Here is a 20,097-nt window from a genome sequence, read left to right as displayed (position 1 = left end):
GAAAGTACAGCGTACCTATCCAATCCCCCATTTTTTTTCTTCTCATTCCGCGCGCGTGATGCAAGCCGTGACACCAGGCGCGCGCAGGCCCCGGCGAACCAGCAGCCGGTGACATCGGAAAAGGTGAGCCCTTTTGGCTTTCGCGGCCAATAATCTTGCACCCACCAATCCGGCTACGCTTCACCCTTTAGACGGTGTGGTTCAAATACGCTTAATGAAATGGATTTTAATATATAATGTATTTGAGTGGACTAAAATAGATTGTATTAAATAATGGAGTGAGTTAGAGCAGGTTCAATATAAATGCGGGTTGAAGTGGGTTAAAATGGATCCTTTGTGCAGAGCCGGACCATAGAAATAAAATCTCGCGTTCACACTATAAAATTTTATCGAAATTGACCAAAATTTGTTGGAGATGACTCAGTATGACTGGTAGCTACTCTGTACAAAGCAGTGTGGCTAGACCTGCACGTGGTCCCCATATTAAGAGTCGGAACTGGAATTAAAACCTCGTGTTCACACTATAAAATTTTATCGAAATTGATCAAAATTTATTAGAGATGATTCAGTATGACTGACAGCTACTCTGTGCAAAGCAGTGTGACTAGACCTACACGTGGGGCCCATGTCAAGAGCCGGACCCTGATTAAAACCTCGCGTTCACACTATAAAATTTTATCGAGATTGACCAAATTTTTTTGAGATGATTCAGTATAATTGGCAGCTACTCTGTGCAAAAACAGTGTGACAAGATCTACATTATAGATTTTTTTGAGAAACGGATTTTTATTGGGTTGTAACTATAATTTGGCTAATAGTTTATTACATTATGAGCTCAAATGTTTGGGTTGGATTAGTGTGTAGTGGTGGTAGTTTGGAGTGGAGTGAGGTCATATATTTTCTCTCATGAGAATGAAGTGATGTGGATATAATTTGGTTTTCAGCCCATTTGCAGGGTGAGCTGCGCTAGCACCTCCAGCAGGGTTCCCATGTCAGCATCCAATACACACGCACGAGCGTCGTCAGCATGGAGCCATCGCCAGCATGGTGTCGTGTCCCAGCTGGGAGCTCCACGTCTCGCGGCTGCTCCTCTCCTGCACGCTCCTCGGAACGCTGCCATCTCCTTGTCCTGGGGGGCCGGGGTCATCTCTTTCTATGGTCGTCTGTCTGTGTCCGGCTGTCCTGGAACTCTCCCTCTCGTTGCCTCCACCACCCACAATAGAACGCGTGCGATTGGCTGACGGATTGGCATCCGGAGCGCGGCATCGGTGCCAGGTCGGTACTCCTCCGATCTGACGTGGTCGGTTGGCAATCCGTGCCTGTCGCAGCTAGCCGCCGGTGCCACCATCTAGGAGCCGCCAAGGCGATGGAGCTTCGAAGTGTTGCTCGATGGCTCAGCCCCGGATCAGGATCGAGGGGTGGAGGTGGAGGAGATCGAGCTGCAGCTGCATGCCTGTCGGCGTTACATACAGTTAGCTAGCGAGCAGGGTGAGACTTGGGAGGGAGGAGGTGCTGTGAGGGCATTGTTCTCTGGTTGCGAGTCTTGCACGCTGAGGCAAATTGGTCACAAGTGACTGCATATATACAGCATTACCTGACATCACGCGATCTTTCAGTATCACGGTAACAACAAGAAAAGGGGAAAAACAATCTATATATGCTTGGCAGTCAGCAACAAATTAACTAGTAGCTAGAAACGCTGCTTGTCAGTTAGCACGCACCGCCCTCACACGTTGCATCTTCCCGACGAGTTTTTTCGCAGGGAGAGAACAAAAAGGATCGATAGGAATCTGTTTTTTTTTTCAAAAAAAAAATTGGGGTACGGATACGGCCGAATCAGCCTGCAGCGTACCTATACAAATAGTTGGGGGCCAGGTCGCTGCAGCAGCCGGCGGCACGCCCCTGTGACGCGACGGGACACGGTGCCCCCTGCTGTCCTTGATGATCGCTTGGGAGGCGGCGGACGCGACCATTCGCTGAAGCCCAGTTTGATCTCCTTCTTTTCCAACCCAACTGCTGCTTCCAACATCCATCACCGGATCACCCACCCGTTCCAGGCGTTCTTTATTGCTGCTGCCTGGGGCAGGCTGCTGGAGTGCGCGGCAAGGCAGCCCCGGCCCGTCAAGACGTCAAAGTCAACTCAGGCTTTAGCTTGCTTCTCCACGGTCCCATCCGAGCGTCTGACTTGCGCGCGCCCGTCAACGGTCACCAAAGCAAATTCAAAAAAAAAAATCTTACCATAAAAATTTCACACCAATTGGACCATAGAAGCTGCAAATATAAATTATTAATTCATATGTGCAGTTTCTATGGTCCAATTGGGGTGAAATTTTTATGGTAGAAATTTTTTTGTATACTTGAATTGTAATAAAAATTTCATACTCAATGGATCAATTATAAATTAGTTATAGATTTAATAGATTTGGAGCATAGATTTAACGAGCATAAAATTAAATAAATCTATAACTAGATTATACATAGTCCAATGAGTATGAAATTTTTATTACTGTTCAAGCATACAATAATTTTCTTACCATAAAATTTTCACCCCAATTGGACCATAGAAGCTACACATATGAATTATTCCAATTAATTATAGAAAAATATATATCTAAAGCTACATCAAAAATTTTATACAAAACTATACCATATTATATGCTCACTGTGTAGATCTACTCATGTAAAGTCCAACAAAATTAGTTTTTTTATTTTATGATTTTTTTGTGATTTACTATGATTTTTCAAAGATTTAGTGAAAATAAATAAAAAATAAAAAAATAAAATCGTATTATTGTAGCAAAACCGCCTAAGGGGGTTATTTGACCGGTTTTGGATAGTTTGGGGGATAAAGTAGACGGTTTTAAAGTTAGGAGTGAAGTAGAGTACCATTGATAGTTCAGGAGGTTAAGTAGACTTTTTCCATTAGTTTTTTCTTCTTCCAGAGCGGGTGACGCTCCACAGTCTTGACTTCCACGCAAGGAGAGAAAAAAGAAAGAAAGAAAAGGGTGTCGCCAGTAGGAACTAGGGCCGCGTTTAGATCGCGAAAATTTTTGGGTTACGACACTGTAGCATGTTTCGTTTTTATTTGATAATTAATGTCCAATCATGGATTAATTAACGTCGTTAGATTCATCTCGTGGTAATCAGTCAGACTGTGTAGTTAGTTATTTTTTTTAACTACATTTAATACTTCATGCATGTGTTAAAAAATTCGATGTGACGGAAAAGTTTGGAACTTTTTGGGAACTAAACGCGGCCTAGGAGATGTTGCCTGTCAGATTTGACGGCTGCAATCACATATTCTGATGGGGGAGTCAAGGGGATATTAGCAACCTGCGCTATTTTTAAGAGTTTTTGTTTTAGAAAAACAGGCCATCGCGCTGCCGTTCCTTTCTTTTTTAAGAGCGGAATCCGAGAACATTTTTGCAACGAAATTTTCAGAGGGTCCAACTGGCCTCTTGGCCAGATATCTCCGTTTGTGTCGGACGCGCAACAAGTCCCTCCATCCGAAAATAAATGTAACTACAAAATTTAAAATTTGTCTCATAAAGAATATTAATTTTGATATACCTACCACAAAAAACAAAATAATTTTTATAATATTTTTACAAAAGACAACTAATACCTCATTCACTCATCACAAAAGATTAGAAATGTTTTGATAATTTTACGTATAGTATTGATTTGCATGTTTGGTTTTAAAATTATATTTATTTTGGGACGAGGAGAATAAGCAAACAGTGGTCGTGGTCGGAGCAAAAAGGCGCAGCACGTGCGGCCGCTTGTGGCCGGAACAGGAGCTGGCCTGGCCAGCAGCACCTGGGTACGCAGGGGAAGCAGAGGCTGCTGCTGACACGGGCCAGCCACACTGCCACAGCCAGAGGCCAGAGCCAAGGGAAGCGTGGCCGTGGGAGCCTGGGAGGCCAGGACAAATGAGGGCTCCAAGGACTCGGGTGCAGAGCAGAACGCCGTTAACCCGCCGCCGTCCCGGACCTTGTTGGTAACGACGAAGCTAAAACTGTTTCTACTACTTCGTTCGAAAAAAAATAGTACTGTTTCTACGTACTGCCAGACTACCGTTGGTACAGCTGAATTGTCCAGACTCCCGGGCTGATGGCTCATCAGCTGAAAAGAGACAAAGCGGATGGGTCCAGCAGCAGACCAAATTGGCTTACTAGGTCGATGTGGAGATTCAAAATTTGGACGGATTGCGAAACGCCGTAGGCCAACTTGGACGACGACCCAAAGAGAATCGATTAAAGGCCAGGACTCAACAGTTGGCACAAAAAGGAATTTGGAAGTGACGGTGTGGTCATCGAGAATAGTTAACTCCAGAAAAAATGACAAGATTTGACAGTTACGGAAAGGAGATTTGGAGACAAAAGCAGCTGGTTCATATGCCCCACTCATATAAAAGTACTATCATCCCATACTCGCAATAAATTTTTTTTAATGAACCGTATTGCGGGCAAGCAATAAGTTTTTTTCCCTAGTAGTATGCAGTAGCCTAATTGGAGATTTTTTTTGAAGGTTCAACGGGAGGGGAGAGAATCCCCCACCCGATTCATTTCATTGTGGCCCCTAACGGCCTGCATGATAATTAAAATTTACACCATTTGCCTAGCATAAGACGAATTGTGGCATAGTCACATAACAACAATCCTAGCTCAAGGACACAACTGTGGCACAACCACTGATAAAAGAGATACAACTCACATCATCAGGCATCGCGAGTATGTAATAACTTGATGTGCGGAGGTGGGCACCTCCCCGCGCATCGGGCGCAACGCTTTCGTTGCACATCAATCGTCACTTCACCGGCAAGGATGGGAGGGGTAGAATCGCGGTGGCGACACCTCCAAGGAGGTGAACGGCGCCAAGAACATCGTCGTCGTCGAGGCCAGCTAGATTCCGGCAAGGTTTTCACTAGCGACTCCACCGACCATGTACCTCATTGCTTGAGCCCTCAGCAGCTCGCGCATTGTAGCGAGGCATACCACCATTGCCGTGCCTAGGCCGCACCCCGCTGTTTGAATCATTGGTGATTCGCACGAGCAGCAAGGCACAGCGTCATGAGTTGTAGCCATGGCTGATGCACCCGGCCGCCTCTTCGGAGGAGTATCGACGCGTCGGCTGCGCGCGGCAGCCGCACAGCTACGTCGGCCACCCCCTCCGGCCAGGCCGCACATGGGGTCGTCGCCAACTACCGTCGCCGGCACAAGCACCCGCCAGCGGCTGCGGTCGCGGCTCCACCTCCGCGTCCATCGCTGCGCCCAGCCGCAACGTCAGCCCGGCCACCGGGAGACGACGCCCGCGCGAGATCCTGGCCCCCTTGGCCAGCCAGGGTGAGAGCCTCGCCGCCAGCGCTCGCAGCCGCAGCATTAGCGAGGCGAGGAAGGTCCAGGGGCAAGGGCCGCCACGCGCCACCTCTCGTCGCTGATGGTCCACGCGCCGCAGCAGGTGGGGAAGCCGCTGCCGCTGCCGCCGCACCGCGTAGGACCGGCCCCAGGGTCGCCGGATCCGGCCCCCAGGACGCCGGATCTGCAGCCCCGGGCTGCCGCCGCCGCCTCCATGGCTGGCGCCGGATCGTTGGTGACCAGGGGGCGGGAGCGGTCGAGGAAAGTCGAGGGAAACCCCACCACCACCATCCCAGCAGCTACATAGGCTTCCGGTGCCCTGCTCCGGCGGTGGCGAGGTGGAGAGGAGGTAGGGAGGGGTGGCTGAGGCGGCGGATGGTGGGGCGCCGCCTGAGTCGCCTCCGGGAGGAGACGACGCGGGGGGAGGGGGGCTTCTCATCGGCGCCTATTTGGAGATCTTATTCAGGACAAGGGATGAGGCGAACTTCTATTTTTTTAGATAATGGATAAAATATCCGCCCTGCACCTCCTTCATTTTTATTAAGAAATGCCACGTATGACCCATTAATCTACGCAGTTGACGCTTTCACATTGTATGCATACGCACGTTAGTTCGTGATGATTAAAAAAAGGACGAAACTTTCGTCCACTCCACTTCAGAGGCAGTGAAATTTTTTTGGGAGAACCTAGAACCAGAGATTAGTCCCAGCACGCACTCTATTAAGGCCCTGTTTAGTTCTTTACATGTAAACGCAAAAAAGCCGTAAACACATTAAAGTGAAAAGGAATCTTACTAATTTGAAGTATTAAATGAAGTCTATTTACAAAACTTTTTGCATGGATGGGCTGTAAATCGCGAGACGATTCTAATGAGTCTACTTAATCCATGATTTGCAACAGTGATGCTACAGTAACAATCCGCTAATTATTAATTAATTTTGGATTAATTAGCATCATTAGATTCGTCTCGCGATTTACAACCCATCAATGCAAAAAGATTTGCAAATAGACTTTATTTAGTACTTCAAATGACCAAGATTCCTTTACAAAATTATTTTGCAAAATGAACTAAACATGCCCTAAGATGCCCTGTCAATTCACCCCGTCGCTTGCGGATAAACCCCTGACCACCATGGGTGTGTTTAGTTCCCACAAAATTTCCAAATTTTCCATCACATCCCCTATCACATCGAAACATTAAATATAGTAAATAACCCATGTATGAAGTACTAAATGTAGTTAAATAAAAAAACTAATTGCATAGTTTTGATGTACGTTGCGAGACGAATCTTTTGAGTCTAGTTAAGTCATGGTAGGACAATGTTTACCACAAACAAACGGAACATACTACAGTGAGCAACAGTGTTTTTTCTGACGCTACAGTGTTTTTTCGGTGGAACTAAACACAGCCCATGTCGTGTCACCCTTTACCTGCCGTGCCGTTAACTCTGACCTCCCTCGGTCTCCCCTCCCCCGCTGAAACCTGAACGCCGTCAGCCCGGCAGTTGCCACGGGGCCCACCTGGGCGCAGACAAACCAAAAGGCTGCTTGCAGCTGGGCAGTTAACGCAGAAAAATAAATAAACTCGAAAAAAAAAACCCAAGGCAAAACCCCCCCGAGCGAACCTTCTCTCTCCCCTCCGTGCCCTCCTCTGCTCTCGCAAGAACAGGGGCGCGAGCGCGGCCGCCGGTTTGACCCGCCCGCGAGGTTATAAGAGGCGGTCTCCACGGTAACGGGCCTCTCGCGCAAGCTGCTCACGTTTTCCCGCGCCGGCTGCCTGCTCGGTCTCGGATTCCCTCGGCCGAGAGCGAGAGGAGGAGAGGAGAGGACCGGCGGGCGGGCGCGCGTGCGGGGCGCTTCTTTGGCTCTTTCCCTGCCCGTCTCTTTCTCTCGTCTCGCGCTCTCCGTCCGCGAAGATTAGTCGCTTCGTCTCTTGATTCCGGCGGCGGAGGCGTGGTTGGCCCGTTCGTCTTTGGCGGCGGCGGCGCGGGGCCGTAGATGTGAGGGAGGCACCCCCCCGGCAGCAGAGCGTCCGTCGGCGGCGGTCGATGGAGTCGGTGAAGGCGTGGGTGGCGGCCAACTACGCGGAGCCCATGACGTCGATGCAGCAGTCGCTGCGCGTCGCCTACGTGGTCTTCTCCTTCTGCGCCGCCTTCTTCCTCGGCGGCATCAAAGGCACGCCCCCCTCCCTCCCTGTGAATTGCTGCCGCCGTCCTGGGTCTCGTCTCGCCATGTTTCGTTCGATTTCGGAGCCTCCTGCAGCGCTTGGTGGGGGTGCTTCTGCGCCTGCGCCGTGTGGTGAATAAAACTTTGCTGGCTTCTTGAATGGGTGTGCAGCGATGGTGGTCGGCCCCGTGGCGGCGGCGCTGATGATCCTGGGCAACGTCGGCGTCATACTCGTGCTCTTCCCGGCGCACGTCTGGTGGACAATCTACTCGCTCGTCAAGTAAGCCACCCGAAACGAACTCCGGTTGCTGTGTTCTTGCTCCGTCAATTCGTCCCCCCTTTTTTTTTTTTTTTTGCCACCGGTTGCAATGAGAATCCTCTTGGCAAGTACTACTCGTATTGATTTTGCCGTCCCCTTCGTTCCCAAAAAATCGTTTCTATCGGTTGCCAATTGCATCGTTCGCGAGGATAAATAAATTTGTCAGACTGTTTGACCGATCGCATTCTTTATCCAGGACTGACCGAATCAACTCGGGCCTGAAACTGGCCGTGCTCCTCGCGCTGCCGGTCCTGTTCGGCCTCTGGCTGGGGCTCGGCATCTTCGGCAGCGCGCTGGTGGCGCTCGGCTACGGCTTCTTCACGCCCTGGATCTCCACCTTCGAGGCGTTCCGGCAGGAGAGCGAGGCCAAGAAGTTCGTGCACGGCATTGTGGTAAGGCACTGCTCCTCCTCCTGTCCTCCAGAGCATCATCTCCTGCCTCCTGCACGGCGCAGGCCGGAGGCAGTTCAGGTGCTGCGGCTGCTAATCATGCCTGCCTCACAACTGACAACGCGGAGATGGTTCTGGATGGGGGCAGGACGGGACGTGGGGCACGATCAAGGGCAGCTGCACGGTGGTTAGGGACTTCGCGGACATGTGCTTCCACTCCTACCCGGTCTACCTCAAGGAGCTGCGCGAGAGCTCCCAGGATCGCGAGCCCCATTCGATAAGGTACCTGTCTGTCTGTCCTCCCACTGCTTGCCAGTTGTTTAGGATTAGCTCCGTGTTGTGTGTAATCCTTGGTGACAAGGATGGGTTTGTCATGAAAAGGACGTGCTTAGCCTTTTTTTTCCGGACTCTAAAATACCCTGTTCTGGTAATGTGTCATCTCTCCGTGTTAGACTGTTACTGAAGTATATTCTGCACAAATCCCACCATCATGATTGGTGCGCAACGCACATTGCCTGCATTTTCTTGAAATCAATGTTGCAATTGGCAGATTAAAAAATCAGGGAAAGGTGTGACTTCTGGGTGCACAATGTGAATTCATCTTTTTTTGAAAGAGATAATGTGAATTCATCTTGAATTTTGTTTGCAGGTTGCTGGATGTGCCTTCATGTATAGTTGTTGCTCTCTTGGGGTTGGTCGTGGACATACCGCTCTACACGGTGATCGCGCTGATCAAGAGCCCCTACATGCTCTTCAAAGGCTGGCAGAGGCTGCTGCACGACCTCATCAGCCGCGAAGGCCCGTTCCTTGAGACAGTGTGCGTGCCGATCGCTGGCCTGGCTATCCTTTTCTGGCCACTGGCGGTGGTTGGGAGCGTCCTGTTGGCTATTGTCTCGAGCATTTTCGTGGGCCTCTACGGCGCAGTCATTGTCTTCCAGGTTATTGAACTGCCAGTGGTGAATTATTGCTAATCTGTGGGGGAAGATTATGTGATGTAACTTACAATTTTTCTTGCCTCATTGTTGCAGGAGAAATCGTTTCAGAGGGGAGTTTCATATGTCGTAGCCATGGTTGCAGAGTTCGATGAGTACACCAATGATTGGCTTTACCTCCGCGAAGGAACAATTCTCCCAAAGTATAGCATTTCCCTTGACCATTCTGATCTGAACATCCTGATGTCCTTTGTCATGTGCTTCTTCCTCGCTACCCGATTGTTTAACCTTCTATTTTTGGAACAATTATTAGGCCTTCCTACAGAAAGAGGAAATCATCCAACTCCACAGAGTTCTCAGTCAGAACAAATGCCTCTGTCAAAGGAGCTGAACATCCTTCTGGTTCCAGTGCAGCACCAGCAATGTTGGTTCCGAATTTGGCTCCTGCAAGATCAGTAAGAGAGGCTATACAAGAAGTTAAAATGGTCCAGGTATGTTTCCTTCTTTCATGAATCATGACTTTAATTTTCATGGCATTCCCAGCTTGTCTGCAACCTGCACACAATTTACTCAGACACAACATTATTCAAGCTTTCACCTTAGAAAACTTTTCTGATACTGCCTGCAAACTTGGTAAAACTGTGTGAGGTTCTGTGTAATTTCCTATAATTCTAGTTATAGTTCACACATTCTTTTTTACTTAATGTATGCAATACGTCTTCCTGTGCATTCTAAAGAGAGGAAATTGCTGCTACTCATAAATGTTTCCCGTCTTCAGAGTAAAGCAGTGTCGAGTTCAGAGATTTCGAGGGGCCTGTTCCTTATTTCCTTCAGCAGTAATTTATGCGTGTTAATGTCACAAAAGAAAGAAGAACTTTCTGATTGCTGTGCCCATGCTACCTTTTATTAGGTTTTGCTTGCTCCGTGTAAGGTACTAATGTCATGAATGGGACTATACTGTGAACTATACTGCTCCATCACCCAAGTAGGCAATAGCAAGACAAATTTGTGTTGCTGTGGTCACGCTTTCTTTGGTAGGTGAGCCTGTTCTAATTGAGGAAATTGCATAAATGAAAGAGGCACACAAGAGTAGGTACAGGTAGACGTTTGAATTGTCGCATTTCTAAGCGAAGCAATTTATGATTCACCAACGAAAGGAACCTCACAAAAGAAGCAATTGCAAATTTGCAATGCTTCTTTGTATGGGAGTTTGCCTTGTATTGTGACCACTACAAAGAACAGATAATAAGCCTATCCCAAGTGGCAGTTAGTTTATTGATTAATAATCAGGTTATCCCGTTCTTTATGAATGCTAGTTTAGTAGTTTATGTTGGTAGATGTCCTGTCAGGTGAAGTTTAGGGATTTTCAGTGCTGATAATTCCATATTGGTCCACGACAGCTGAAATCTTGTCAATGCCGACTAGTATGCCTATCATTATTCGATGATTCCAGCATTTTACAGAGATGATACAGTTGCACAGCCTCCTCCCATGTTGCTCACTCACAAGTCACAATCATGCCTGAAGTCCTAATTCGGCTCCTTGTTTCGCAGATCTGGGAGAACACGATGAAGGCGTGCGAGCAGAGAGGCAGGGACCTTCTGAACCTGAATGTCATAACGGCCGTCGGCCTGAGCGAGTGGCTGAGGGGAAAGGAAAGCGGCCACGAGACCATAAGCCTGGGCCTGCCTTCCTACTCCCTGCTGTGCAGCGTGCTGCAGTCGATCAAGGCCGGCGCCGGGGGCCTGCTGATGGGCAGCGTCGAGGTGAACCAGTTCAACAGGCCCCAGGACCGGCTGCTGGACTGGTTCTTCCACCCCGTGCTGGTGCTCAAGGAGCAGATACAGGTGCTGAGCATGACGGAGGAGGAGGTGAGGTTCCTGGAGAAGCTGACCCTCTTCGTCGGCAACGCCGCGGGCGGTAGCGCGTGGGACAACGGCGACGAGGTGCCCCAGGATCCCGTCAGGCTGGCGCAGATTCAGGCCATCAGCAGAAGGTATACTTGATGCTGTTTCTTCAGAGAACCATGCTTGATTTGATTGATTTCTGCTCAGTTCAGTGCGACCGCTGCATCATCAGTTCATCTTCCTCGTCGTCTGTGTCATCGGTGCTTGTTCTAATGGTGGTGACGCGCATGTATTGGCAGGCTGGTCGGGATCGTGAGGAGCCTGTCCAAGTTCCCGACGTACAGGAGAAGGTACAGGCACGTCGTGAAGCTGCTCATCGCGTACTCCATCGAGCGGGATGGCTCGTGCTGGTCGTCGGCGTCGAACCACTCGGTTTCGTTATTCGAAATAACACAGCTCGACGTGTAAATTTAATTTCGGAGCGATCCCGAACTGTAATTAAAGCCATCTTAGGATCAGGTAGCTCCAGTTTTTTTTTCGTTCTTTTTTTTTCCTTCAGTAAATATCGCACGCCGTTTTGCCAGTGCCTGCCATTTGTGTGTCTCAAGCCTAGTAAGGAGGTTTCAGGTTTCTGTACAAGTGTCGACTAGTAGTCGTTACAGGAGATAGGCGCCATTTGCAGATGCTGATCAGAGGCGTTCGCGTGCCGAAACTTCAGGCACAAGTCAGCGGCTGCACCGCACACTTGGTACATTTTCTTTTGTGTGTAGCTTGTCTTTTTTTCCCGAAAGATTGTGTATAGCTTGTCAATCCAATGCACATGTGTTGTCCCTCTTAGGGCGTCTGCAATGGCTAGCTATTTGGCTAGCTAGATCTGATGTGGCAATAAAAAAGTAAAAGAGAATAGTCACTAGCGATGAGTAAATAGTTAGTATATTTCACGTAGTCCAAGAATATATGAGAAGAGTGTGTGGGTCCAATAATATAAAATAGTTTTTTCTTTTATCTCTCACCTCCACATTAGTCGATTACGTAGTTAGTAGTGGCTATTACCATTGCGGACGCCCTTATCCCTCGAACAAAAGCTGTGACCTTTCTTCACACGGTTCCCTCTTTCTTTATCAATATCTTTACAAGAAAAGGTCCATCGATAGCCTGTCGAAAGCTGGCACGGTGGGCACCTGGCACCACAGGAGCAACGAGGAACTGAGGAAGCAAGCAAGAATTCAGCCGAGCCCGACGGTGCCGAAACCAAACAAAAATCTTCAGAGTACGCCCCCGATTTCCTCCTCCGCTCGGCCAATCCGGGCGAGATTCCCGGGGTGTTCGTTTAGCCCCCTGTCGCTTGTCCTCGGCTCGTCCGGTAGCTGAACTTTCCTGTGCGCCCGTTTGGCCATCTGGAGGCTTATGCTGACACCAGCTGGAGGACTCGGATTCGCCGTTGAAACCGACTGTTCTGACCGGGCCCGTTCGCCGTTATGCCCGGCCGGCCTGCTGCCACTGATAGACGTGTGTTTCGGTTCAGTTAATTGGGCGCCTGAAACTCCAATGAAATTTCTAGTGCATTGCTTAGCTTACTAACGGTAACAGCTTGGTGATGACAGTAAGCGACGGGGTCTCGTGGCTCTCGGCCTCTCGTCGATCGTCGGCTCGTCGCCACCTCCAATGTTGAGACCAAAGGTGGCAGCGCGGGAGCAGCTGCTTCTTCCACGTACCCACCGCAGAAACGTTCCGCGCCATTGCCATCGGCGGCCGGCCGCCTCGCACGGGCTCCGTCGTCGTCTCTCCGCCCACAACCAACGGCAGGGGAGTAGGGGACACAGCAACCAAGTCGTAAGCAGAGACGCCAACTTGGGAGGAAGAAGACGGGGGCTAAACCAAGTGTATGTAGACAACACAACAGGGGGTTCTTTTCATCTTTGTGGAGGATTGGATAGAAGAGGCCAGGGGTGTAAGCCGGTTCCAAACTCGAAAGGGAGGTGACAGGAATGACACGAGAAACGTTGCTGTTTGGATCCGGTCACGCGGAGGCAGCTCGCGTCGATCCCGCCAAGTTGACGCGAGGTAGGAAACAAGCAGGAGCCGGTCGATGATAGGGAACGGGAGAAATCAGACATTCAGACGGGCTTGCATCCACGCTAACACACAAAGAAAACCGAACGAAAGCTCTTCTCGATTACCCTTTTGCTTTCAGCCTTGGGTCGTTAGTTTCTTTGTTTTCTTTTGTGGGGCTTGACTGAAGCTTTCTTGTTAGGATCACAATCGTAGTAGAAAGATCCGTCGCAGAAACACAGGGAATAAAATACAGAGCTTGACATTGGATGGCCGGATCCTTAGCTTTTCAGTCGGCCCACACTGATGAACTAGCACAGTGCGCAGGGGCATCATGGCCAGTACGTAATGGAAGACGCAGACTTGACGTCAAACAATCAACAAAAAGAAACAGAGCTCCGTTTCATGTAGTATGGCATTAACACTTCTTATCAAACTTCTGTATCTGGGGGAAAAAATCCTAAGCCCCCTTTTTTTTTTGAAGCCTCACGTCTGGGTACAACTGTAACATCTGTTCGTACATATACACACACACCCAACTCTACACGCGCATATCTCACTCATACTACACATGTACAAACTAACCTACAACTACACTCAAATCTAAATCGCGTCCATCTTGAAATCACCAGAAGGCTCTACAGACGACAAGTGCGTCGCAGTCTCTTTGTGGCTCCATGCGTGAGAGGCTGCACATTAAACAGGAAACTACTGTTCCCGGGTGAGCACCCGCGCTCGAACACGGGCGGGCTCGCTTGCCAACCGAGCTACCGCTCGTTCTCAGCTAATCCCCCGTGTTGTGCCGCTATTCGAAATTTTACTTTCCTTTATGTGGTGATGATGACATAATCAACACTAGGTTAATAACACTCGCACGAAGGGATCGTTATAACAGCTGAGAACGAGCGGTAGCTCGGTTGGAAAGTTGCCCTGTCATTCTGGATTGCTAGGTCCCTAGCTCGGAAAGTTGGAAGAACATTGTCTTACGGATTACGGTGAATGGAGGGTTTCAGTATGTTCCCATTCGCACAAGGAATAATTGGAAAGAAAAACATTTTCAGTGGCAAATGCGTTCGTTCGTGCGATGCGAGCCACATGCACACATCTTAAGCCGACGCGGCCGCTTGAGTTTGGAAAAAAAAAGGAAATGCTTCCGAGAATCTGACCGCACATCAGATCCTGCCTCTTGGGACAGCAACGCCTCCGCGGCCACAGTCCACATGCGAAGGGAGCAGAAAATTCATTCATGCCGGTGGCTGGTGTGCAGCAGCAACAGGGCGCTGCCCGAGACCCGGACGACTGGAGTGGAGAGGCAGACCTCCTCGCCGAGGACCGAGACACGCACGAGTCGTCGCGACCGCGCTCCCACTGGCCGGCGGCCCAGCGCGCGCGCGCACCCGCTCGGCCGGGCTCGCCCCCCTTCTTCCCCCACTGGGCCACCTGGCGGCCTTGACCCACCCGCCTGCCGCGTCCCGGGCGTTAAAGCCGCACGCGCCCGCGCCCGCGCCCACGGCCGGTCATCAGTGCGCCGCGCCCGCGCACTCCCGCTCCCCGGCCGCCGCTTTGCGGGGATTTTCGTTTCACCCGAGAGGGAGAGAGAGAGGCCGCCGGCGCGCGTGGGAGCGGGCTGGATTTGCGCGTCCTGTACCGCGCGCCCCATGTGACGGGTCGCTCGCCTGCTCCCCCTCTCCCTCCCTCTCCCTCATCCCGCAGAGCAGAGCAGGCAAAGCAAAGGCGCCGAGCGGGGCAGCGCGGGGTCCCCGGCCAGCCAAACCCCGCCCGCCCACCACCCAAAAAGGCGAGCGCGGCAGGCAGCGGAGACCGGAAAGGTGGGGTGCGCGCTTGTGCTCGTGCTCCCCGACCAGGCCAGGCCACAGCGCGCTAGCTAGCTAGGCGCCAGCGCGGCGGGGTGGCGGTGGCATGCTGCGCGGCGCCCGCGCCCGCGCCCGATCTGCCGCCGCGGCCGGGATCTGACGCCGGCGGGGCCGTGACGCGGAGGAACAGGATGTCGGCGACGCCGCGGGGCGTGAGGCGGCGGGCCGGGAGCGTCGCGCTCGGGGACCTGCTGCGGCGGGAGGCGTCGGCGGAGCGCGCCGCGGCGGCGGGCGGGGGCGAGCGGCCCGCCGTCGCGGCGGGGCAGGCCGGGCGCGCGAAGAAGGGCGAGGACCTCGCGCTGCTCAAGCCCGCCTGCGAGCGCCGCCCCGGCGCGCCGTCCACCTCCTTCTCCGCCTTCGCCGTAAGCGCTCCGCCCCCTCGTCCTCTCTCTCTCTCTCTCGAGTCTCGGCCGACTCCCCCCAATGCTAGTCCGCCTGCTTCGTGTTCTGAGACGGTTCGCCTCTCCTCAGCTGTTCGACGGCCACAACGGCAGCGCCGCCGCGGTGTACGCCAAGGAGCACCTCCTCGGCAACGTGCTCGGCTGCGTCCCCGCCGATCTGAGCGGGGACGAGTGGCTCGCCGCGCTCCCGAGGGCGCTCGTCGCGGGCTTCGTCAAGACCGACAAGGACTTCCAGACTAAAGGTGACCCAAGTTCCTTCCAATTCCATGCATGGAAATGCAACTAATCTGTTTGGTGCCCTCCCGAGCAACTATAGCAAAGAAAGTACTACTCCGCTGTACTACCAGTTTAGTAGAGTACCAACACATCTATCCATAATTACTCAACCTGGCGTCCTGTAAAAAAAAAGCCAAGAAAAAAAAAACTGGCGTCTCTATGGCCAGGCGGCAGTTTGGTGATTGATTCAAATTGACCGTGTGCATGGTCTGGTGGCACGCCGTACTAACCAGTACAAGAGCCGAGCGTTGCTTGTCAACTAATGTGTGATATCTTTCATTTCAGCTCATTCCTCAGGGACAACCGTGACGCTCGTCATAATTGACGGCTCCGTTGTGACTGTTGCTTCCGTGGGCGATTCGCGTTGTGTCCTTGAAGCTGAGGGATCCATCTACTATTTGTCGGCTGACCATCGTTTTGATGCCAGTGAAGAGGAGTAAGATTGCTTTGTCACTGAGCCTGCCGTCGTCCTCTGTTGGCTATACGTTTGGCTCCTCTCAATGGTTAGTTTTTGATTTGCAGGGTTGGACGTGTAACAGAATGCGGAGGCGAAGTTGGAAGGCTAAATGTCGTCGGTGGTGCCGAGGTTTGTTCTTTTGCCTTTTATGGCCACTCAAAAGTTTCCCATTTAATTTTTGCAGTTGGTAGCCAAAGAGCTGTCTTTATTGAAAAACAGCCGGCATGGTCTTTTGTTGTTGAGTTTTTGGTACAATATTCTTTTTTTTTGAAGTTTTTGAGGCTGTGCATTTTTTTGGAAAACAGCTTCGGGAAGTTTGATGTCTGTTAGTGGTTAATATATGGCGTATGTCTAGTTAATCAACATCTAGTGTTTTCACTGGGTAAGTGGGGCTTCAAGTCGTGCTAGCTGGTAGCTGGATGCAGCTTTTGTTTTTTTGACTAAAATGATGCAGCTCTTAAATTGTCAGGCAAATCTATGTTTCTGCACCTAGTATCCATTCTATTATTTTTTATTATTTTTGAATTTATGAGACTGATAACTTGATAAGTCAACCTGCGTGTGAGTACTGTCTTGGACATTTTAGTAGCCACATGTATTAGATAGCTTTCCATAGGTTTTCCTTTACAGTGGCATCTTTTGGTTTGTACATCTGATTTATTCCTTTCTGTTGATCCATGATCCCTTTTTTGGCCCATCCAGATTGGTCCCCTTAGATGTTGGCCAGGTGGTCTGTGCCTGTCAAGATCAATTGGTGATCAGGACGTAGGTGAATTTATAATTCCTGTCCCTTATGTGAAGCAGATGAAGGTACACACCATTTCTGGAAAATACCAAATTCCAAAGTTTCGCAGATATACAAAATGATCTACTGTTTGGTATTCTTATTATTTCATAACCTGTATTCTTGTTGCTATGTGATTGTCCTTGTAAATTGGTTAATGTTTGAGGTCAAACTATACTCTGTTCTGTATATTTACCCGGTTACATTCAGATGTTAGATCATTTGTCAAGTTGGATATCTTGCAGTATCTATGAAGTGACTGCCGATTTTCATCCTTACTTCATTAGTTCCAAAATTTGTCCATTGCTGTAGGCTTGTAACTATGTTTTCTTTACTACAGGATTATTATGTGGTTTTCTCTGAAGTACCTTTTAACTCGTTTTAGTTTGATCACATTCCGAAGAATTATAGTCTCATAATCCTTGCTGCAGTTGTCTAATTCTGGAGGCCGCCTTATTATTGCAAGTGACGGTGTTTGGGATGCTTTAACTGCCGAAATGGCTTTTAGTTGCGCACGAGGTCTTTCTCCTGAGGCTGCAGCTGATCAAATTGTCAAAGTACAGTCCTAATACCCTACTTGACCATCATAACATTTGTCCTGAAATCTTCTGCGGTACTATTGCTAACTAATCCATTGTTTCCAGGAAGCTGTTGCATCAAAAGGATTGAGAGATGATACAACTTGCATTGTCATTGATATAATACCACCAAAGAAACCAAAATCCACTATAGAATCTCCAAAAACACCAGGAAAAGGCCTTGGCCTTCTCAAAAGTTTCTTTTTGAGGAAAACATTGTCTGACTCATTATCTGTTGCGGATAAGGATAATTATCCTGAGCCAGATTTGGTGGAGGAAGTCTTCGAGGACGGATGTCCATTCCTTTCAAGGAGGTTTGTACCCTTACCTCATCTTGATGATGGATGCATAACAGTTGGCAAATAAATTGACTATCATTTATGGAGCACCATTTCACTACTGCTAAGGTGCTTGTAGCTAGCAAAGAAGTACGATGTTTCCTGCTACTTGCCTGATTCCATTTGAGCTGGAATTATTTACCTTTTCATGGAGCACCTTGTCATGTGCAACTGAAAAGGACCTCTCCTGGATGCAGAAATTGTTTGTGCTGGAATACAAACTTTTTTTTTTAAATGGCTGATGACATGCCTTGACAACAAAAATTTAGATCCTGACAGAGCATAACAAATGCTGTTGTCAAGTATTTAACAGGGAAGTTAATAGTGTTGTAATTTGGGACTCAAGGTGCTATATTTGTCGTTATTTGAGCATGTGCTGTTATGTTGACACTTCAAGCGTGTCGTTCCCCATACATTTCTCAATCTATGGCATATGTTTAACTGATTGCTGTAGTGTTTTCATTTGCATTTATTTTAATTTATAAATATAAATTTCTCAGAGTCATCAAGGAGCAACTGTTAATTATGGTGATTTTATGATGTGAGAAGACCATGAGATGATGAAATAAGTGAAAACAAGATTATTTTCTCAAAACATCATGTGGAGTTGGAGCCTCTGAAGCATCCCAAATTTTAGATCATGATGGCACGTCTAACACTTGGTATTTGGTGAATGCAGGCTTAATTCTGAATATCCAGTCCGGAATATGTTCAAACTCTTTGCATGCGCAATTTGCCAAATTGACTTGGGATCTGGTCAGGGGGTATCCATACACGAGGGTTTGTCAAAGCCCGGAAAGTTGCGTCCCTGGGATGGCCCTTTCCTTTGTCACAGTTGCCAGGAAAAGAAAGAGGCAATGGAGGGGAAGCGTCACTCACGAGGTATATATTTGTCCCAAGTTATATTTCATACCTTTTATCAAATCCAGCAGTATTAACAATCAAATCATTAATGTTACATTCACAGAGTCATCATCAAGAAATAGTGGGTCAAGTGAATAGTATCCAAGGCCAGGAGTCATCTTGAGGCAACCAACTAGTGGCGTGCACCAGGGCTAATGCTTTTGTTGCAATCAGCATTATCCCTGTAACAGATGTTGGGAGGCACTGTGCCTAGCCTATATATGTTGGAGAAGTTATACAGTACTGGATTGTAGAAGCAAATCTGATCGACTCTTGATATAGAGGGCTCTGGCAGTGGCAGACAGGCGTGATGCCAAGAGATTAGCAAACAATGTTGACGATGGCCAATAGTCATGTAAATTATTCATGTTATAGAGGTGTGTGACAAATAGCTGCGGTTTTGTAATTCTCGACTAGGATTAAGCATTGAGACCCTGTAATTCAACTGGGAGGCCTCAATTAAAGGTCAACAACAATGTAGCCCGCTCTCATGTAGAATGTATGGTGCCCTATAATCTTCATGATTCAACACTGTAATTACTACATCCAAGAAGATCGGTGTTGTAGACCCGATGATTTCGTTTACGTGTAAGCATTGTAAATACTGCGCTGGCATGCCAGGCTGTACTGAAATGCTTGTACTGAAATGCTGCACTTGAAGCTCGAGTGAAGAAGAATTGTTCATGGTTATCTATCTGTCCCTCTTGTTTCCCTTGATGACCTACAACTGTTTTGATAAGGATTCTGAGGCTTGTGAGCCTTGACCATATGCAGGGGTTGTCACTAGAATCTCGTTTCCCTTGATGCAGTGTCGCGTGCTTACTGGTGTACAATTGTGTGGCTGATGACAGTTGTGGCTGGCGTCTCCTTTCATGCAATCTTGAGTCTTGACGGCGTTTAAGGTGGCCAAGCGGAGCCCTCCACCATGGCAGCCAAGACCGACTAGAGGGAGCGTGACATCGCCCTGGAATCTTGGTAGAGGGATGTTTCTACAAGCCAGGTCGATGCTAATGTCTCAAAATATTTCTGTTATTTATAGTTAGTGTGAATACAAAGAAGCGTATTTGCAAGGCAGACGTACGTGTAGGCAATACAAATATATAGCTCTTTCTGAATCAGAAGAGATTTGGAGATGTGTGGAACACTGGAGTGCCATCCTTCAAGAGTGTGCTCCAGTGCAAACTTCTAATAAATTAATGCTAGATTGCATGACATGTTGACGTGAATAATATAATGCTAGTGTAGTGGATTTTAATTGCATGTGATAGTGTATTGTTGAGGTGGACAGTTTGTATGTTGAGAGAAATCTCTAGTAAAGACTAACTATATAAATTTTATAGATATCTTATCCTTTCAGTTCTCACGATTTAACATCTAGCAAGGTTGTTGAAGTCTCAAAGAGGGCATATTTGATTCTCAGGCAA

General features: G+C 48.9%; 2 protein-coding genes across 2 annotated transcripts; both read left to right on the top strand.

Moving 5' to 3' along the window:
• The first annotated feature begins 6,926 nt into the window (after positions 1–6,926).
• LOC120641169 (uncharacterized membrane protein At3g27390-like) lies at positions 6,927–11,847 on the top strand. The gene is made up of 9 exons (XM_039917167.1): positions 6,927–7,532; positions 7,695–7,803; positions 8,039–8,234; positions 8,380–8,513; positions 8,881–9,169; positions 9,260–9,366; positions 9,477–9,654; positions 10,717–11,159; positions 11,310–11,847. The coding sequence occupies exons 1-9, from the start codon at positions 7,406–7,408 to the stop codon at positions 11,476–11,478; spliced, it is 1,752 nt and encodes a 583-aa protein (XP_039773101.1). The 5' UTR covers positions 6,927–7,405; the 3' UTR covers positions 11,479–11,847.
• A 2,742-nt stretch (positions 11,848–14,589) lies between these two features.
• On the top strand, positions 14,590–19,363 carry LOC120641168 (probable protein phosphatase 2C 40). The gene is made up of 9 exons (XM_039917166.1): positions 14,590–15,298; positions 15,408–15,579; positions 15,899–16,049; positions 16,136–16,199; positions 16,773–16,880; positions 17,286–17,411; positions 17,499–17,746; positions 18,450–18,652; positions 18,738–19,363. The coding sequence occupies exons 1-9, from the start codon at positions 15,068–15,070 to the stop codon at positions 18,770–18,772; spliced, it is 1,338 nt and encodes a 445-aa protein (XP_039773100.1). The 5' UTR covers positions 14,590–15,067; the 3' UTR covers positions 18,773–19,363.
• Positions 19,364–20,097: the final 734 nt, after the last annotated feature.

This window comes from Panicum virgatum, chromosome 7K, assembly GCF_016808335.1.
Source record: "Panicum virgatum strain AP13 chromosome 7K, P.virgatum_v5, whole genome shotgun sequence".
NCBI lineage: Eukaryota > Viridiplantae > Streptophyta > Magnoliopsida > Poales > Poaceae > Panicum > Panicum virgatum.
This window is presented reverse-complemented; position numbering and strand designations above follow the sequence as displayed.